At 45.2% G+C, this 22,020-nt stretch overlaps 1 protein-coding gene across 3 annotated transcripts in view; it reads left to right on the forward strand.

The window, feature by feature from the left end:
* The window catches only part of DGCR2 (DiGeorge syndrome critical region gene 2), a 71,220-nt gene that overhangs the window by 22,340 nt on the left and 26,860 nt on the right, over window positions 1-22,020 (forward strand). For all 3 annotated transcript variants that reach the window (XM_082354019.1, XM_082354017.1, XM_082354018.1), the window contains exon 2: window positions 9,574-9,696. In XM_082354019.1, coding sequence (XP_082210145.1) covers window positions 9,574-9,696 — 123 coding nt within the window. The remainder of the gene's footprint in view (window positions 1-9,573; window positions 9,697-22,020) is intronic.

The following is a 22,020-nucleotide window of genomic DNA, read 5'->3' on the forward strand; positions in this document are numbered from 1 at the left end:
AGCTGTGAAGTGATAGCGACTGGGAACCACTGGGAACGGGCCAGGGGTGCTACAGGGGGAGCCGTGGGAATAGCTGAGTCAGGGTTCCCAAGAACATGGGAGGAGGGGGTGCCGGAGGAAGGCTGGAGGCGGCCCTTCACCTCCTGAAAGGGCAAGTGGCACTTGGAACCCGTCGGGAAGGTGGGAGTTGCTGGTGTGATCACAGTTGGTTCTAAAACGGCCTCCCAGGCCCTGCTGCCATGGGTGTTCTGGGGCTACTCCTGCGTGGCTCCTCACAGCGTGACCGTGAAGGCACTTGGTCCCTTTGGTTCATGTGTCCCGCTGGGCCCGGCCACACAGGGCTCCCTCCAGGGCACATGCCCCACCTTCCCTGATCGTGGCAGGGGTCCAGCCCAGGGCCTTCCCTGTGGTCACTGGGGGTTCAGGCCCCTTATTCTCAGCCTCTGACCTTGGGACTCAGGTGAGCCCTCTGCAGGGGGCCCGCCTTGCAGGGCGACCCGCGGATCTGCATCTGACTTCTCTGTGTTGTCAGCACTTGTTAGCAGGAACCGGCAGCCCTCATGCCCAGGCGCCATGCCTTCTAGCCCTGTGCAGTGCTGCCCAGCGCCCACTGGGCCCCACCCTGAGCTCTTTCCGGGGAAGCATGTGCGAACCATGTAGGGGAGGCCGGGTGGCCTAGGACTGGGCCTGCGGGCCGCTGGGAGCCTGGGCCGTGGTGGCTGGGGAGAGGAGGCCCAACCCGCTCCTGCACTTCTGGGCTGAGTTTTGATTTCCCAAGTGATGGGCTTCTGCTGTATGCCATTTTCCTCTGTTTCTCTTTTTTAATAAATTTATGTATTTTTGGCTGCGTTGGGTCTTCGTTGCTGTGCGCAGGCTTTTTCTAGTTGCGGCAAGCAGGGGCTACTCTTCATTGTGGTGTGCGGGCTTCTCATTGCAGTGGCTTCTCTTGTTACGGAGCACGGGCTCTAGGCGCTCGAGCTTCAGTAGTTGTGGCGCTCGGGCTCTAGAGCACAGGCTCAGTAGTTGTAGTGCACAGGCTTAGTCCGCGGCATGTGGGATCTTCCCAGACCAGGGCTCAAACCCTTGTCCCCTGAATTGGCAGGTGGATTCTTAACCACTGGTGCCACCAGGGAAGTCCCCCTCTACTTCTTTCTTTTTTTTTTTTTTTTTTGGCCGCGCCATATGGCATGTGAGATCTTAGCTCCCTGACCAGGGATTGAACCTGGGCCTGGGCAGTGAAAGCACAGAGTCCTAAGCACTGGTCTGCCATGTAAGTCCCTTCCTCTATTTCTTTGTGGGTAAATGTTGAGAGGAAATCAGTTCCAGACAATTTAGGCCATGTACTAAATTTCACACAGAAACCTGAGACAGCTCACTTTACATAATTTAAAATGAGGCCAAGACTTGCTGACAAAGAAGAAATTGAATCTAGAGAAAGAATCTACTGCAGAGACATGACATTTCTACAGGGCACGAGTCCTCCAGGCCCCAGACATCGCGTAGTTAAAGCAGTAGCTCTGGGCTTCCCTGGTGGCACAGTGGTTGAGAATCCACCTGCCAATGCGAAGGACACGGGTTCGGGCCCTGGTCCAGGAAGATCCCACATGCTGCGGAGCAACTAAGCCCGTGCACCACAACTACTGAGCCTGCGCTCTAGAGCCCGCGAGCCACAACTATTGAGCCCGCGCTCTAGAGCCTGCAAGCCACAACTACTGAGCCCATGCGCCTAGAGCCCACGCTCCACAAGAGAAGCCAACTCAATGAGAAGCCTGTGCACACAACGAAGAGTAGACCCCGCTCGCCGCAACTAGAGAAAAAGCCCGTGCACAGCAACGAAGACCCAATGCAGCCAAAGATAAAAATAAATAAATAAATAAATTTATTTTTTTAAAAAAAAGCAGTAGCTCTCCCCATGTGGCTGGGGTTTCTAGGACTCCAAGAGGTCAGATGATTTTCATGACAGCACCAAGGGGTCCTCTGCCTCTCTCTCCCTCTCACAGGTGCAGAGTGCTGTTTCCAGAGGCTACCTGATGTGATGGCCAATGGGATATGTGCTTGGGATTCTCTCTCTTTTCATTCATTCATTCATTCATTTATTCTCTCTCCTTTCTTTTAAAGGGTTTTTAAAAATTGTGGTAAAATTCACATGACATCAGGTTTACCACTTTAACCATTTTAAGTGTACAGGTCAGTGTAAGTACATTGGCAGTGGTGTGCAGCCGTCACTGCCATTCATCTCCAGAACTTTTTCATCTTCCCAAACTGAAACTCTGTCCCCATCAGACAAAAGCTCCCCATCCCCAACCCCCATCCACTGACAACCTCTTCTGTTTTCTGTCTCTGTGGATTTGACTGCTCCAGGGACTTCATGTAAGTGGAGTCGTACAGTACTTGTCTTCCTGTGTCTGGCTTGTTTCACTGAGTATAATGTCCTCAAGGTTCATCCACATTGTAGCATGTGTCAGAATTTGCTTCCTTTTTATGACCCAGTAATATTCCATTGTATGGACAGGCCGCAGCTTGTTTATCCAACATCTGTTGCTGGACACCTGGGTTGTTCCTCCTCTTGGCTCTGGTGAGTCATGCTGCTGTGAGCATCAGAGGACAGGTGTCTGTGAGTCCTGGCGTTCAGTTCTCTTGGACACATACCTAGGAGTGGGATTGCTGGCTCCTGTAGTAACTCTGTGTTTAAGCTTTTTTTTTTTCTTATATTGGAGTATAGGTGATTTACAATGTAGTGTTAGTTTCAGGTGTACAGCAAAGTGATTCAGTTATACATATATCCATTCTTTTTTCAGATTCTTTTCACATATAGGTTATTACAGAGTATTGAGTAGAGTTCCTTGTGATATACAGGAGGTCCTGGTAGTGTGTATATGTTAATCCAGCCTCTTAATTTATCCCTCCCCCTGACCTTTCCCCTTTGGTAACCATAAGTTTGTTTTCTAAGTCTGTGAGTCTGTTTCTGTTTTGTAAATAAGTTCATTTGTATCATTTTTAGATTCCACATGTAAGTGATATCATATGGTATTTGTTTTTCTTTGTCTGACTTCACTTAGTGTGATAATCTCTAGATCCATCCATGTTGCTGCAAACGGCATTATTTCATTCTTTTTTTTATGGCTGAGTAATATTCCATTGTATATATGTACCACATCTTTATCCATTCATCTGTTGATGGACATTTAGGTTGCTTCCATGTCCTGGCTATTGTAAATAGTGCTGCAGTGAACATTGGGGTGCATGTATCATTTCAAAGTATGGTTTCCTCCAGATATATGCCCAGGAGTGGGATTGCCGGATCATATGGTAGCTCTGTTTTTAGTTTTTGAGGAACCTCCGTACTGTTCTCCATAGTAACTGCACCAGTTTACCTCCCACCAATAGTGTGGGAGGGGTCCTTTTTCTCCACACCCTCTCCAGCGTTTATGATGTGTTTGACCTTTTGAGTAAATGCTTGGGAAGCTTGTGTTTACACAGTTTCTCAGCTTTAATTTCCAATACAGTAAATGTTGATAGATGTATCCCATATAAACAAAAGATGTTTGGTGTCCTCAGAATTTTTAAGAGTATAAAAAGGTTTTGAAATGAAAAGATTTGAGAACTAGTGTGAAAGAAGTTCGTATTTTTGGTGTTGTGGCCTTGCACGTACATGATGAGGGCATGGATTATTTCAAAAAGCATGAACAATCCATTGTCTAGAATAGCCAGCCAGGAGATAGTCATCACAAGAGGGGGCTGGGACAGGACCTTGGTGAAGCCAGTAGTGGAAAGAGGGGGAGACGATTTTGAGCAGCTTTGTACATGGCAGAAATTGTGCTGGATGCTTTACAAGGGGACCCGAGAGGATATTGAGGAAGAAAGGAAAGGGAATGTTGATTTACAGCTGGAGTAACACCAGTGAGACCCTCGGGAATCCCCAGCGGACACAGTAAGCAGCTGACCGTGTGTTGGTCCCCGCCTGGCATGCGAGGCAGGCTGTGCCACGTACTGGCTCTTCCTGCTCCGTTGACCACACTAGCGCAATCACCTGGAGGGTTGCCCAGCACGAAGTGGTGCTTGGCAAATATTTTTTGAATGAGCAATTCACATGTGTTAACCAGTGATTCACAGGTTGGATTGCTTTCTGAACAGCCCCTGCACTGTGCAGGTGAGTCAGGAAGGGAAAGAACCTTCCCGGGGATATCAGAACTGATGACGCTTTGTTAGCAACTTAAAGAACAGAGTAGTTCAGTTCAGCAGACATTCAGTGGGCACCTCCCTGTGTTAGGTGCTGGGTATGGGTAGGTTTATTTCGACACTTAACTCTAGAACAGGGTTTGGCAAACTGCAGCCTGCAGCTGGCTGCTCGTTTTGGTCTTCTTTTGTCTTACACGTTGCTGCATTTCAGTGGTTCATTCCTTTTTACTGCTGAGTAGTATTCCATGGTATGGCTCCACTGCAGTTTGCTTATCCATTCAGTTGTTTGGGGCATTTGGGTTGTTTCCAGCTTTTGGCTATTGCAAATAATGTTACTCTGAACATGTCTCTGTATGGTCATATACTTCTCTTGGATAAATCCCTAGGAGTGGAATGACTGTGTCATATGGTAGGTATATATTCAGCCTTATAGAAACTGTCAAACTGTTTTCCACAGTAGTTGTACCATTTTTACATTCCCACTAGCACTGTAGGAGAGTTCTAATTACCTCACATATTGTCAGCTCTTGGTATCGTCATTTTTCATTTTAGCCATTCTAATATGTAATGGTATCTCATTACGACTTTAATTTGCATTTCCTTAATGAGTAATGATGTTGAGCATCTTTTTATGTGTTTTTACCATCTGTATATCTTCTTCGGTTAATTGTGCATTCTTTTTTTTTTTTATTTTTGGCCATGCCTCAAGGCTTACGGGATTTTAGGTCTCCAACCAGGGATTGAACCTGGGGCCCTGGCAGCCTGGCAGTGAGAGCACCGAGTCCTAACTACTGGACCGCCAGGGAATTCCCTAGTTAATTGTCCATTAAAATCTTTTGCCCATTTAAAAAATTGGGTGGGTTGTTTTCTTTTGAGAATATGAGAGTTCTCAAAAGAAATACGAGAGTTCTTTATATATTCTGGATACAAATCCTTTATCAGATGTGTGATTTACAGTTCTCTCCCAGTATGCAACTTTTATTTTTATTCTCTTAACAATGTCTTTTGAAAAGGAAAGTTCTCTATTTTAATGAAGTCCAATTTATCAACTTTTTCTTTTATGGATTATACTTCTGGTGGAGGTATCTAAGAAATCTTTGCCTCATCCAAGGTCGCAAAGATTTTCTCCTATGTTTTCTTCTAGAAGTTTTATAGTCTTAGGTTTTACTTTTAGCTCTGTGATTTATTCTGAGTTAATTTTTGGCACAAGAAATGGATCACAGTTTTTCTTTTCTTTTTTTAAATGGCTATCCAGTTGTTATTTTCTCTGTTTTCTTGTGTCATCAATTTTCTCTCTGATCTTTTTTTACTTCTTGGCTGAAGCTTACTTTGGGTTCATTTGTTCTTCTGATTTCTTAAAGTGGCAGCTGAGGTCATTGATTTGAGACCTTTCTTCTTTTCTGATATAGGAATTTTAAACATTTAAAAATATTTATTTGTTTGTTTACAGCTGTGTTGGGTCTTTGTTGCTGCACGCAGGCTTTCTCTAGTTGCCGTGAGCAGGGGCTACTCTTTGTTGCAGTGCATGGGCTTCTCATTGCAGTGGCTTCTTGTTGTGGAGCACGGGCTCTAGGCGCTCAGGCTTCAGTAGTTGTGGTGCACGGGCTTAGTAGCTCCTCGGCTTGTGGGATGTTCCCAGACCAGGGCTCGAACCCGCATCCCCTGCATTGGCAGGTGGATTCTTAACCACTGCGCCACCAGGGAAATCCCCTGATATAGAAATTTAATGCAATACATTTGCCTCTGTGAACTGCTTTAGTTGCATTTCACAAATTTTCATTAAATTAAAATGCTTTCTAATCTCCCTTTTCATTTCTCCTTTGACTCATAGGCTATTTAGAAGTATGTCAGTTGTTTTCCATACAGTTGGGGGATTTCCCAGACATCTTTCTGCTGTTGATTTTTTTTTATAATTTATTTATTTACTTTTGGCTGAGTTGGGTCTTCATTGCTGTGCACGGACTTTTCTCTAGTTGTAGTGAGCAGGGGCTACTCTTCGTTGCGGTGCGCAGGCTTCTCATTGCAGTGGCTTCTCTTGTTGCGGAGCACGGGCTCTAGGCGTGCGGGCTTCAGTAATTGTGGCACACGGGCTCAGTAGTTGTGGCTCACAGGCTCTAGAGCGCAGGCTCAGTAGTTGTGCACGGGCTTAGTTGCTCGGTGGCATGTGGGATCTTCCCGGACCAGGGCTCGAGCCCGTGTCCCCTGCATTGGCAGGCGGATTCTTAACCACTGTGCCACCAAGGAAGCCCCTGCTGTTGATTTTTAATTTAATTCCATTGTGATCAAACCACACACTTAAATTTGAACCTTTATGAATGTATTGAGATTTGTTTTATGGCTCGTATATTTATCTATTATGGTTAATGTGTACGCATGTGAAAAGAATGTGTATTCTGCTGTAGTTGGGCAGAGATTTCTGTGAATGTCGGTTGGGTCCAGCTGGTTGATAGTGTTGTTCAGGTTGTCTGTATCCTTGCTGATTTTCTTTTTTTTTTTTTTTTTAAAGATTTATTGATTGATTGATTGATTGATTGCTATGTTGGGTCTTTGTTTCTGTGCTAGGGCTTTCTCTAGCTGCGGCAAGTGGGGGCCACTCTTCATCGCGGTGCGCGGGCCTCTCACTATTGTGGCCTCTCTTGTTGCGGAGCACAGGCTCCAGACGCGCAGGCTCAGCAGTTGTGGTTCACGGGCCCGGTTGCTCCACGGCATGTGGGATCCTCCCAGACCAGGGCTCGAACCCGTGTCCCCTGCATTAGCAGGCAGATTCTCAACCACCGTGCCACCAGGGAAGCCCCCCTTGCTGATTTTCTGTCTGCTTGTTCTATCAGTTATTGAGAGAAGGGATTGAAGTTGATTATGGATTTGTCTATTAGCAGTTACAGCAGTTTTTCCTTCATTTAAAGCTCTGCTATAGATGCAGAGACATTTAAGGTTATTATGTCCTTTATCACTACTACATACCTTCTTCATTCCTCGTAATATTATTTTCCCTGAAGTCTCCTTTGTGTGGTATTAATACAGCCACCCCTGGGACTTCCCTGGTGGTGCAGTGGTTAAGAATCTGCCTGCCAATGCAGGGGACACGGGTTCGAGCCCTGGTCCAGGAAGATCCCACATGCCACGGAGCAACTAAGCCTGTGTGCCATAACTACTGAGCCTGTGTGCCACAACTACTGAAGCCCATGCGCCGAGAGCCCGTGCCCCGCAACAAGAGAAGCCACCGCAATGAGAAGCATGCCCACCACAACGAAGAGTAGTCCCTGCTCACCGCAACTAAAGGAAGCCCCCATGCAGCAACAAAGACCCAACGCAGGCAAAAAATAAATCAAAAAATATATATATATATAAATATATATATATACAGCCACCTGTGCTTTCTTTTGATCCGTGTTAGCATGACATATCTTTGTCCATTGTTTCATATTTACCTATTTGTGTCCTTATGTAAAGTGAGTTTCTTTTAGACACATGTAGTTTCATCGTGCTTTTTTACCTATGTAACAAATTCTGCCTTTTAGTTAGGGTGTTTCGATCACCCCATATGTTTATTGATCAGGCAAATTTGATAACAGTCTACCATTTTGTCGTTTGTTTTCTATTTGTGCCAACTGTTGTTTCCTTTTCCCTTTGTTTATTCTTCCTTTAGGTTGAGTATGTTTTGTTCCTTTTGTCTTCCTCGTTGGCTTATTTGCTGTAGCTCTTGTGTTAGCTTAGTGATATTCAACTTTAACTTATCGCATTCATGGGACAGACCACTTTACCTGTAGTGTTAGAACCTTTAAATGGTATGCTTCAGTTTCTCCCTTCCCGGCTTTTGTGCTGCTGTTGTCACAATTTTACTTCCACTCAGGTTATAAACCCCACAATGGAGTATGTGTGCATTTGCTTTAAATGCCTCCAGGTTGGCAGTCTTTTCTTTTTTCCTCTCAGACTGAGAAGTGTTGTTCCAGCGTCTTCCAGCTTGTGCTGTTTCTAGTGAGAAATCTGCTGTCATCTTTACTTTGTTTTTCTGTGCATCATGTCTTTTTTATCTGCTTTTAAGACTTTTCTCCTTATTGCTGGTTTTAGGCAATTTGATTATGATGTGCCCTGGCGTATTTTTCTCTCTGTTTCTTGTGTCTGCGGTTCATCAAGCTACTTGGATCTGTGGGTTTATAGTTTTCATCAAATTGGGGAATTTTTCTGCCATTGTTTTTTCAAATATTTTTTCTGTTTCCCCTCCATGTACATGTGTGCGGGTGGCTTGAAGTGGTCCCAGAGCCACAATTCATTTTTTTCTAGCCTTCTTTCCTTTCTGTTTAGAGTTTCTGTTGTCTGTGCAGTGTGTTTGTATCTCTCACAGTAGGTTTCTTTCTTTGTGTCTTCCATACCTCTACTTAACATGTTTAATCTTTCCTCTAACTTCTTCAATATTTGCAATACAGTTATAATAATTCTTAATGTTTTTATCTTTTCTGTCATTTCTGCCATTTCTGGATTGATTTTTTTTTCCTCCTCATTTTGGTCATAATTTTCTGTTTGCATACCTGGTAATTTTTTTATTGGATGGCAGACTGTGAATTTTGACTTTCTGAGTTCTGCATATTTCTGCATATTCCTATAAATATTCTTGAGCTTTGTTTTAGGATGTGACTTGCAAACAGTTTGGTCATTTCAGCTCTTCATTTTAATCTTGGTTAGTCAGGACTAGGGCAGCATTTAGCCTAGAGTTAATTTTTCCCCACTAACCAGGCAAGACTCTTCTGCATCTTGACCCAGTGCCCCATGAATTAGAAGTTTTTTCCAGTGTGGATCCTGAGAACAGGCGCTTTTGTGGCCCTGATGAGCTTCAGTTATTGTTATTGTTCCCTCTTACCCCAAGGATGGTCTCTCCCCGGCCGTGCCTGCTGACGGCACACCTGAGAGCCAGGGCAGGCGGGTGGCAGGAGCTGGCTGACCCCTGCCTCAGTCAGGCCCTTCGGTACTGAGTTACTCAGTGTTTTGTCTGGTCCCCTATTACAGTTGCTTCCAGAAACCACTGCCCATTGTACCTTCCTTAAAGCACAGGTCTTGTCATGTCACTTACTGGCTAAATGACCTTTGCTCCATACAACATGCGACCTGAAGTTCGAAATACCTTCCTCCCACCTGTCCCCGTGGTCTCGGTTCGTGGCGGGCTCCCCTGTTCCTCCCCTCCTGTGCCATCCTGTGCACCTTGTGAAGCCTCGGGAGCCCTGTGCCCCCACCTCATCCAGGCAGTGGCCTGGGGCCCCGGGTGGGGGCGGCCTCTCCCCCTGCATTCACCTAGCGTGCTGGCACTTCTGTCTGGTCAGTGTCTGTGTCACCCCTGCCCCGTGCGCTCAGAGGTGCAGGTGGCGCCACATCCTCAACAGCCTCTTGCCTTTGGTCCCACAGAGCTGCGGTGCAACCCAGGCCAGTTTGCCTGTCGCAGCGGCGCCATCCAGTGCATCCCCCTCCCCTGGCAGTGTGACGGCTTGGTGACCTGTGAGGATGAGAGTGATGAAGCCGACTGTCCAGGTGAGTGACGGGCCAGGGGACGCGTGTGGTGGCCGCCCTCCCCTTCTCCCTCTCTCTTTCTGTGTCTCTTTAAAAAACACATGCCCATTGCCGGCAGGTCCCAGCGCAGCCGATTGCAGGGCCAGGGCCATGGGGGGCATGAGGGGGCCCAAGAGGCCACGTCTGGGGTTACTGCGGCCCACAGCGAGCCCCTGGGTGGCAGCCCTGGTGACCAGCCGTGGCCCTCCTGCCATCCTGCTCGCTCGGGCCCCGGAGACAGGGGTGGATGCCACACGAAGTCTGAGTTGTGGCTCCTTTGCTCGGTTCTGCTCCCGTCCCCTCGATGAGGGTTGCCCCCAAGAGCAGCGTGTTCACAGCAACCCTGGCTCTCAGCTTGGTCCAGGGTGTGTGCGTGTGCCTGTGACACACACACATAGCACACTCATCTGCTGAAGACCTGGGTGTCGGCTCGAGGGGTTGGACAGTATCTGCCTGTGAAGGTGACCGTTGAGAGACGACCCCTCCCGGTCGTCCTGGAGCCTGTTCTGGCTTGGCTGTCTCGTGCGTGTCTCTGGTTGAGGCGTCTGTCTTTCTGGTGACATTGGGGATGGTGGCGGCCAGGCTGGGAGCCTCCAGGGCAGGCCCGTGTCTGGGAGCCCACCTGGTCATTGAATATCTTTGTGCGTGCGGGGTGCAGGCAGGGGCTGAGCTGCGACCTTCCTGATGTGGTGAAGTTTAAGTAAATCTGTGGGAAGTCCTAGCTGTGCTAGGTCTGGCTGCTTTTGAACTTGGACTGCGGGACTTCTTGAGTGACCACAAGAGATTATTTCATTGTCCCACTAAAAGGCTGCTAAAATTATAACAAAAGAGTAGAAAGATGTAAAACCACAGGGACCAAGAAAATGGGAAAAGATGACACAGTAGATCAGTAATTTCAGCAGTATTTTGGGGAGGTAGAAAGCAGATGGTGTGCCTGATGCAGTCTGGGCCTTCAGGACAGTCCCTGCCTTTCAGGGGCTGGAGCTGTCTTACCCAGACCCCCTGCCAGAGGCTTCTGGTGTTGTTTAGCCCCTGAGATGCATTCCTGTGACATTTGGAAGGTGGAAGGGAGGGGGCCCCTTCTTCCCCTGGGCACAGTGTGGGTGTGTGGGCTCAGACAGTGGGAGCGTGGCAGGGCTGCAGAGTGGCGGTGGTCCCGGCAGCCTTTTCTGCTCAGCAGTGGGTGGCAGACTGGCCTGCTTGCTCTCAGCTGCAGCACAGAGAGGGCATTGACGGTTAGAGGTGGCCCACTAGACAAAGGATGGAGTCCGAAAGGAATGCTGTCAGATCCCTGATGAACAGTGTACGAAAGATCGGTTTCAGGTTAATTGAAGAAAAACTCCTGGAAGACCGTAGAGGAGAATACCTTTATGACCTTGGTAGGGAAGGTTTTTTTAAGTCACAAAAAATGTTAACTCTTAAATAGAAACGACCAGTTTTACCAGATTAAAATTAAGTTCTCCCCTTTATCAAAAAGCCCCAATAAAGAATGTGAACAGACAAGTACAGAGTGGGAAGCCTATAAAGGATTATAATCCAGCGTGTGTAGAGGACTCCTGCGGATGGACAAAAGACAGTCAGGCATGTCAACGAACAAGAAAAACGAACAAGAATGGTGGCTAAACACATAAAGAGATGTCCTACCTCATTAGTATCCAGAGGCGACAGTGAGCTCCCACTTTGCAGATACTTAGATTGGCGAAACTGAGAACGTCTGACAAACCCGGGTGTTGGAGGTCTTTGGGCTGCTGGCGAGAGGGGTGCGCTGACACACCCACTTTGGAAAACAGGCATTAACCTGCAAAGCTGAACATCCTCATATTCTGTGGTCCAGGATTGCCATTTGGGGGAAGCTCTGGAGAAATTTTTGCAGTGCTGTTCATACTAATGTACAGCTTGGAAACAACCCAAATGTGTGTTCACACAGCGGAGTATTTGATCCAGCGACAGCAGGTGCCTGTTAGGTTCCTGTAGCAACACGGAAACTCTTAAAGCAGAATGTAGGTGACAGGGCAAGTTGCCCAAAAGTACACACAGCACAGTAAAGACAAGCATAACTGAGCACCATCTCATTTTCAGATACATCCGCGTGTGGTAAACCAAGAGGAAGAAAGGCTGAACAGCCCAGATACACAAAACCCGGGCTTCCGGTTCCTTGCTGGTGGGGAGACAGAGGGGTCAGCGTGGGAGGAGCAGACGTTGGGGTGCAGCCCTGTAGCAGATGACCGACTTATCAGGGGCTGGGGGTTCATGACGTACTTTATTACTAGGCTTTACACCTTACATAAGTGCTGCATGTACTCTTTGGAATGTTTCAGATATTAGACAGCCTTGTTTATTTTTTAAGAAAAGCCAATGGAAAGAAAGTGAAAACTGATGTGGCAGAGAAAGTGCAGCCGCGGGCCTGCTTGGGGAAGAGAACACCAGGAAATGAGCCAGTTTGCCCAGCAGGCCCTAAATGCCCAGTCTGGTGGGCATCTGGCTGGGGGTGGCTGGGCTTCCTCACTTCCTCACTTTCTCCACGGGGCTAGATGACTCTTCCATGGCAGACATGAAGCTTATTTTCCAGACTTTGGCCGTCCAGTATGGTAGCCACGAGTCATGTGTGGCTTCTGAGTGCCTGAATTGTGGCCGTTTCCAACTAAGATGCATCACAACTGTAAAGTATACACTGAATATCAAAGAGTTAGTACAAAAAAGTAAAACACCTCATTAATACTTTTAATATTTATTACATGTTGAAATTATAGTACTTTGGATATACTGGGTTAAATACAATTATTAAAATTAATTTCATCTCTTTTGAAATGTTGCTTGCATTATATTTCTGTTAGATAGCACTTGGACTTACTGTCTGCAGAATAGGAGGCACCAGGCTCAGCAGAGGGGAGCCATGGAGGTGGAAAACAGAGGAATTAAGAGAAATTCTCTATGGGGACAGATGAGACCCTTGACCATATCTTCTGCCCTGCTCCCCAAATGGTCTGTTTCCTCAGGCAGGGGGTTGTGCGAGTCTTTTCTGGAGAAATTGGCGCATCATGGACGAGGTAGAAGCGGTATCAACAAGCTGGAGGGTTCCCACCTTGAACTCACCTGAACCCTACCAGCACCTGGCCCACGAGTGCCCACAGAGCCTCTGGCAAGCTGGACCACCTTCCTCTTAAACATGAAAGACAGCCAGTGCTCTCTAGACTCTGGAAGAAAACAGCCACGGGATGCTCCCTGGACTCTGGATAGAGCATCCTAGACCAAAAGGACCAGCACAGAGTGGCTGAGGTAGCTAACTCTGCTGTGTGTAAAACAGCGGTTAAATGTGGGGGCTCAGAACCAAGCTGCCTGGGCTGGTTCCCCGCCTCTGCCTCCTCCGGCTGTAGTCTTGTGGGCAAGATGCTTTTTGAACTTCATTGTCCTCACCTGTGAGATGGGGGATAATAGTGCCTACCTTGGGGTTGCTAGAGGATTGATGTACACAAGGTGCTTAGAGCAGAACACAGCACTCAGCAATCCCTCACTATATGTTAGCTCTTATTTTATTAATTCAGGGAGTAAAAGAAAACTTTAGCAATATATTCTTCTTTTTTTTTTGGCTGCGCCACACGGTATAGCAGTATATTCTGATGTCAGCAAAATGGCTGTCTCAGAAACTTCAGACCCCCATTCTGCCATGCATACATTCAAAAAGCAACTAGAGGATGGCTAAAATAACTTCATGGAAGCTCTGGAAAACGGTCAGAGTCTATAGCAACCATGGGAACACCCAATCAGGAAAAAGCCACATTCAAGTGGTAGGAAATATCATGGCATTTTTACTCACCCTTGCTCCACTTCCTCCCCCAGTGGCACAGCACAGTCTAAAAGAAGCAACAACCCAATTCCAAATTCCTTGCCTCCAACCAGAGGGAGCAGAGTGACCTTATTTGCAACATTCTGACCTGTCTGGGGGCTGCCTGAGGGACTGATGTCTGTTTTTTCTGACTTGGAGCTCAGATAGGGAAAAATTACATAGTTTGGATCTCAGCCTGCAAAAAACTGCAGAAAGTGTCAAGCAATGCTCACAAAAACTGGGTACAGACCTGCAGATGCCTGGGGCAAGGGACTATGGGTGGAGGAATACAGTAGTATGTCCAAGACCCTGAGAAGCAGGTGACTGGCTCTGGGAAATCAAGACATTTTAAAGCAGGCATACATACTTAAGAATCAAAAGAAGGTCACACACAGGACCAGACACAATGCAAGTGCAGAAAAGACCTAAGAAGACCTTAAGCCTTCACCCTGAGCTGGTCTCAAGGCTTAGAACAAACCCTGCTAATTAATGAAGGTCTTCCCCAATACAGAGCCAGTCTGCAAAGATTGGGAGAGGATTTATTCAAATGCCTAATTTTCAACAACAACAAAATAACAGACATACAAAGAAATAGGAGAACACAGCCCATTTGAAGGAAGAAAATTATGTGGCAGATACTATCCCTCAAGAAACAGTGGGCCTCAGACATACTAAACAAAGGCTTTAAAACTACCATCTTAAATGTGCTCAAAGAGGTGAAGGAAAACATGGACAAAAAACTAAACTGAATTGAAAACTTCACTAGAAGCGTTCAGCAGCAGGCTCCAGCAGGCAGAAGAAAGACTAGGTGAGCTTGAAAACTGAACATTTGAAATTACTGAGTGTTTGGAACAAAAAGAACAAAGAAAGGTGAACAGAGCCTTGGGGACTTACAGGATCACCCAACAACAACCAACAGAATGCACATCTTTTTACTCAAATGCACATTGAACATTCTCTAGGCTAGACCATATGTTAGGCCACAAAATAAGTCTGAACAAATTTAAAAGATTGAAATCATATAAATCACAGTGGAATGAAACTATAATAGGTATCAACAGTAGAAGGAAAACTGGAACATTCACAAATACATGGAAATTCAACAACATACTCTTAAACATTCATGAGTCAAGAAGAAATCACACAGGAAATTAGAAAATATCTTGAGATAAATGAAAATGAAAAGAAGAAACCATGGACTTCCCTGGTGGCGCAGTAGTTAAGAATCTGCCTGCCAATAAATAAATTTATTTAAAAGAAAAGAAAACAACAAACCAAAACTTAGGGGCTGCAGCAAAAACAGTACTAAGAAGGAAATATGTAGCTGTAAATACTTATATTAAGAAAGAGAGAGAGAGTGTCAGCTGGAGGGAGGGAGGAAGGGTCTCAAATCAACAATCTAACTTTACACCTTAAGGAAGTAGAAAAAGAAGAACAAACTAAACTCAGTGCTAGCAGAAGGAAGAAAATAATAAAGATCAGAACAGAGGTAAACAGAATAGAAAAACAGTAGAGAAAATCAACAAAACCAAAGGTCAACAAAATTGACAAACCTTTAGCTAGATTGACTAAAGAGAAAAGACTCAGCTTCTTCGTAAAAACACCGAATGGCGAATGACGCCAGTGCTGTGGAAGGGCCCAGAGGCCCTGGGAGCCCTGGAATGGGGAGAAAAATAAAGTGAGTGAAGCTGGGAAAGAAAAAAGAGAGTAAAGACTCAAATAACTAAAATAAGAAATGAAAGTTGAGGGGACTTCCCTGGTGGTCCAGTGGTAAAGAATCTGCCTTCCAATGGGGACGTGGGTTCGATCCCTGGTTGGGGAACTAAGATCCCACATGCCACAGGGCAACTAGGCCCACGCACCACAACTACTGAGCTTGCGAGCCTCAACGAGAGAGCCCACCTGCCGCAAACTGCAGAGCCCACACGCTCTGGAGCCCACGCGCCACAACTAGAGAAAACCCGCATGCCACCACTAGAGAGAAGCCTGCGCAACAATGAAAGATCGCGTATGCCTCAACGAAGATCCCACGTGCTGCAGCTAAGACCTGACGCAGCCAAAAAAAAAAAAAAAAAAAGGAAATGAAAGTTGGGACATTACTATCAATTTTACAGAAACAAAAAGGATTATAAGAGAGTACTGTGAGGGACTTCCCTGGTGGTCCAGTGGTTAAGACTTCGTCTTCCAATACAGGGGGTGTGGGTTCAATCCCTGGTTGGGGAGCTGGGATCCCACATGTCTCACGGCCAAAAAACCAAAACAGAAGCAATATTGTAACAAATTCAGTAAAGATTTTTTTAAAAAAATGGTCCACATCAAAAAAAAAACTTTAAAAAAAAAAAAGAGTACTGTGGAGAATTATATGCCAACAAATTAGAAACATAAATGACATGGACAAATTTGTAGAAACACATAACCTCCCAAAAGAAAACTGCAGACTAATGTGCCATGAACACTGATGCAAAAATCCTGAACACAATACCAGCAAACAGAATTTAACAGTACATTAAGAGGCTTACACACCATGATCAAATGGATTTATTCTCGGAATGCAAGGGTGGTTCAAAAAACTAAAATCTATGTAATATACCACACTAGTAGAATGTAGGAAAAAACACATGATCTTCTTGATGCAGGAAAAGCGTTTGGCAAAATTAAACATTCTTGGGGGCTTCCCTGGTGGCGCAGTGGTTGAGAATCTGGCTGCCAGTGCAGGGGACACAGGTTCGAGCCCTGGTCTGGGAAGATCCCACATGCCGCGGAGCAACTAGGCCCGTGAGCGACAATTACTGAGCCTGCGCGTCTGGAACCTGTCCTCCGCAACAAGAGAGGCCACGATAATGAGAGGCCCGCGCACCGCGATAAAGAGTGGTCCCCACTTGCCACAACTAGAGAAAGCCCTCGCACAGAAATGAAGACCCAACACAGCCATAAATAAAATAAATAAATAAATATTAAAAAAAAAATTAAACATTCTTTCATGGTGAAACACTCAACAAGCTAGGAATAGAAGGAAACTACCTAAACATAATAAAGGAGGAACTTAGTGGAGGAAGAGGGGCTGGGAGTCTGCCGTCCCCTCCTTAAATAAAGAACCATGACTTTCAGCTGAACTGGTATCCCCCATCCCAGAGACCCCCTGTTTTACTTTTTTTTAGTAAATCCCCCGTGTTCTGCTAGGGTGAAGGGGGCAGGTTTCCTGAGCACACCATTGCAGGGGCTGGGATCTGGGTGTGTGGACTGCCTTCTCCCTGATTTTTTTAAAAATTAATTTATTTATTTTTGGCTGCATTGGGTCTTCATTGCTGCGCACGGGCTTTCTCTAGTTGTGGTGAGCGGCAGCTACTCTTTGTTGCGGTGCGCAGGCTTCTCATTGTCGTGGCTTCTCTTGTTGTGGAGCATGGGCTCTAGGTGTGCGGGCTTCAGTAGTTGTGGCACGCGGGGTCTAGAGCACAAGCTCAGTAGTTGTGGCACATGGGCTTAGTTGCTTTGCGGCATGTGGGATCTTCCCGGACCAGGGATCGAACCCGTGTCCCCTGCTTGGCAGGCAGACTCTCAACCACTGCGCCACCAGGGAAGTCCCTGCCTTCTCCCTGATTTAATACGAGAAATTTCATATCCCCAGAAAAGGCTTGAGAGTAGTGCAGTGGATGCTCCTGTAGCCCTTACTTGCATTCATCAGCCATTAGCATTTTGCTACAGTTGCTTTCTCTATGTATATTTTTTTCTGAACCCTTTGAGAGTGTATTACAGATATGACATTTACCCCTAAAATAATCAGCATCTTCTGAGAACGAGAATAATCCACTCTGTAACCACAGTACAATTTTCACATGCAAGAAACTTACTATAACACTATTATCTTATATATAGTCCATATTGAAATTTTTTTCAATAGTCACAAAAGTGTCATTTACAGGTTTTTTAGACTTTTAAGTCCAGGATTTGGTCAAAGGTTACATGTTGTATTTTCTTGCCATCTTGCTCTGTCCTTTAGTCAAGAGGTGTCCCCAGCCTTTTTATTTATTTATTTATCATTTATTTATTTTTTATAAATTTATTCATTTATTTTTGGCTGCGTTGGGTCTTCGTTACCGCGTGCTGGCTTTCTGTAGTTGAGGCGAGCGGGGGCTACTCTTTGTTGCGGTGCGTGGGCTTCTCACTGGGGTGGCTTCTCTCGTTGCGGAGCACGGGCTCTAGGCGCGCGGGCGTCAGTAGTTGCAGCATGTGGGCAGTTGTGGCTTGCGGGCTCTAGAGCGCAGGCTCAGTAGTTGTGGCGCATGGGCTTAGTTGCTCCGTGGCATGTGGGATCTTCCCAGACCAGGGCTCGAACCCGTGTTCCCTGCATTGGCAGGCAGATTCTTAACCACTGCGTCCCCAGGGAAGCCCCCCAGCCTTTTTAAAAATTACTGATCTTACGTGACATTGACATACTTGAAGAGTCCACACCAGTCGGTTTGTAGAATGTCCTTTAGTTTTAACTTGTCTGTTTCCTCATCATTAGATTCAGGTGAGACTTTTTTTTTTCTTTTTTAAGCAGGTCATGAAGTGTCAAATCAAGGGTCACATGAGGTCATTTTGTCCCATTATTGGTGATATTATGTTTGATCATTTTGTTAAGGTAATGTCTACCAGATTCCACTATTGTAATAGTTTTTCCCCCCTTTTGTAATGAAAAGTAATCTGTGAATAGGTAATGAATACATAATCTGTGGAGGGGTATTCTAGGTATTACCCAACTGTTTTAGCTTATACTGATGATTCCTGTCTGAATCAGTTATAATAGTGGTAGTTTAAAATGGTGTTTTTGTTACTCTGCCATACGCACTACACTTTGCAAATGATATTATTTTATAAAGTGCTTTCCTGTTTTCTGGCACTTGAAGATGTTCCAGGCTCATCTTGTACTTTTCCTGCCCTAAACCTGGAATCAGCCATTTCTCTTAAGGAACCCTGCTACTTTCGGTGAGGAATGGTACTTAGAAACCAATATCTGAGTGTTAGCTGGGCTCATCCTTGCTTCTAGGCACTTTCCGTGGATAGCGCAAGAAAACGTTTTTTTTAAATCATGAGTTCGTATTTGCTGTACCTCCGATTCTAATCTAGATTTCCTCCTCTCCTCCTCCATCTCATATTTGTACCTCCCTTTCCCATAGTAAGAACCTGGTTCCTAGCACCATCTGTATATGTACTCATTTGGCCAATTCTAAAGTACACGTTAAAAGAGTTTTGGAATTACTGCTCCTGTACCACGGCCAAGAACAAACCTACTAACTAAATTCTAGGATTTCTTCTCAGTTCTTTATGATGTTAGACTGTGTTGTACTGAGGGGGTACAGTCATTGTCTAGTCAGAAGCCACCGGATTCATTCCTGGTTTTCTTCTGTGTGATGTGTTAACGTCTGAATGTTTGCATTCAGTTTTAGGACTTTGCCTCCTCATCTTCATTTATTTTTTAATTGAGATATAAATCATGTACCATAAAATTTACCCCTTTAAAGTGTACAATTTCATGGGTGTTAGTGTATCCACAAGATTAACTGATTTTTTTTTAGAATATGTAAAACATTAGCAAGATTCAAAACTCATAACTGTATAAAAACATACACTTAGAAGTTCTATTTCCCTTTACCTGTTTCCACTCATATCCAATAGGCCACTAGCTTGATTGGTTTCTGGCCTGTCTTTTCTGAGTTTTGGGCATTTTTTTAATTACAAAAATAAGCAAATATGTGTATATTTTACTACTTGTTTCTTTTTCTTTACCCTTTCTTACATTAAAAAAGTGTCTTACTGTGTGTACTTTTTGCCCTGATTTTTTTTCTTTTTTAATTCAGTAGAATATCCTTAAAATAACTCTGTATTAATTCATAAAGTTGTTTTTTTTTTTTTTAATTCTTTCTTACTGCTATATTGCTCTTCATCTTAGGAATGTACCGTATTTTATTTAGCCAGTCTCCTATGTGTGGGCCTTTAGGTTGTTCTCATTAGTTTGCTATTAAAAATAATGTCACAGTAAGTAACCTTGTGCATATGCGGGGTTATGGGGGGGGCTTTTTTGTTTTGGAGGGGGTTTTGGAGATGTATCATCAGTGTAAATTCTTAAATGTCGGATTGCTGGGTCTAAGGGTCATTGTATATAGTTTGCAAATTCCTTACCTTGCCCAGCTGCTGGCCTAGGATTTAGCTTTCTAGGCTCAAATAAATTTGGAGTGATTTACTTCTAAAATAAGACAATTTTGAGACTGACAAATGCTAAACTGAATGGGGTACTGGGACAGCGGGCATAACCAGGCATCTTAGGACGTGTGGTCACCTTGTCTACATTATCACTTGTCCTTCTGTTTTCCAGTTTTTATTTTTTAAATAAATAAATAAATAAATAAATATATTTATTTATTTTTGGTTGTGTTGGGTCTTCATTGCTGCCCGCGGGCTTCCTCTAGTTGTGGGGAGCAGGGGCTACTCTTCGTTGTGGTGCGCGGGCTTCTCATTGCCGTGGCTTCTCTTGTTGTGGAGCACGGGCTCTAGAGTGCAGGCTCGGTAGTTGTGGCACATGGGCTTAGTTGCTCCGCGGCATGTGGGATCTTCTCGGACCAGGGCTGGAACCCATGTCCCCTGCATTGGCAGGCGGATTCTTAACTACTGCGCCACCAGGGAAGCCCCCATTACTGTTGTTTTAATGGGTTTCAGAGAACGAGTGTGTTTGTTCAATCTGATATCTTTAACCAGAAGCTTCAAAAATGTTATTAATCTGGGATTTTTATACCCAGAGAAATCAATGATACATGAAGATAAAATAAAGAAGTTTTAGATATGAATAGACTCATAAATGTTGCTATACCCTTTCTTAGAAAGATGTGATCTTGTAAAAGGAGAGGGTTAAGCAAGAAAGGAGATGACCTGGGGTCCAGGAAACAGGGTCCCAGTGCAGGAGGGTAGCAAAGTGGACCCGAGGATCACAGCCAAGCCCCAGCCCAGAGAGCAGCCCATTCAGCCTGGAGCTGGAAGGTAGGCAGGGATTCCAGGAGACAAAGTGGAGCCCAGTGGCTCTGACACAGTGTTTTGAGCGTTTAAAAGTTTTACTGTTAGCCTTTGTTATCTGCTGTAGTAGCTGAAAAAATCAGTGGTTGATATACAGAAAGCTAAGAAAATTTTAAAACTGATGCAAATATTAACTCTAGGAAAAAAGAAAGTTGTTAGAGGATCGAAATAACCTTAGTATGCTATTTGGTTCACAAGTGAAGAATACTTACATTATTACATTATTCTACTGACTTTAGTTTTGAAATTGATGCTACTCTGTTGGGAAGGTAAGAGTGTATGTGAGCGAAGCCTGCACCTGCCTGACCTTAAGTCAGTGGGTAACATTTAAAATTGATAACACTAGAAATAGCAAGGTAAACCTATTATTCGGAAATACCGACATAACTATCAGAAGAAATAAGTAAAAATAAGTAATTCTTTTTAAACTATCTGAAGAATTTTCTGTGGGAAATGGGATTAGGAGCAGGGGGCTGGGGGAGGGGAGGCGGGATTTCTATTTCATCCTGTGATGTACGTACCTAAGAATTGAGAAGACCTTGAGTGAGGAGCCCCGCTCAGGTCAGTCTGCTTCTGCCACAGCTCTCCTGGCAGCTGAGAGCCGTGGCCACAGGTGGAGTGTGCCTGGGACTGGTGGCTTCAGCTCCTGTCCCGGGCAGTTGCAGAAGGTACAATGTCCCTTCTGTGAACTTGTGCCCTGAGACATTCATGGACCTAGGAGCCGCAGGAGGAAGGCAGATTTTGAACTTGAAACTTATAGGGCTGTGTTTTTGCAGTTAATCTCTGTGTACCGCATGTACTGTCCACATGGGTATAAAATGGGAAGACAGAGTGCTCATGTTGGCGTGTCCCTGATGGAACAGGGACAGAGATGGTGGTCCCTGGGGCTCCCCCAAACCATCAACCTTTAGCCCAGTGAGATCCCCCTGAGCGACGTGACTGGCCCCAGCTGTGGGGAAAGAGAATCAATTTAAAGAACGTGTTCAGCGTAACGGAAATGCTATTAGTAACTGTATTTCCTGGCTCTCTGGTTTTAGAAATCCTGCATTGGTTAGCAAGTATTGGTTAACTTAGAGACATTTGATTTTTGACCATGATTCTAAACCTGTTTGTTGTGAAATAGGACAGTGACATGTGTCCCGACAGCTCAGAGCACTGAAGAGGCTCCAGTCTGTCCTGCCCTCTCCCTCATTCGGAGACGTTACAGGCTCATCTGGACAAGTTTTAAGTTTCTGGAAACACAAATTAGAATCACTCACATTTTGTCCTTTATTTGCACATCATCTTCTTTTCCGGCCACTTGCTGTTGGGAGCAGCAAGCAGGACACTGCCTGACCTGACTCCTGACTCAGTTTCCCCGTTGGACTCGAGGCCTCCAGCTCTCGCTGCCCTGATCCCCGAGGTCACACGAGGGTCCTGAGGTGGGACACTTCTGCTCT

This window comes from Balaenoptera borealis (genome assembly GCF_965194805.1).
Source record: "Balaenoptera borealis genome assembly, chromosome: 14".
Classification (NCBI taxonomy): Eukaryota; Metazoa; Chordata; class Mammalia; order Artiodactyla; family Balaenopteridae; genus Balaenoptera; species Balaenoptera borealis.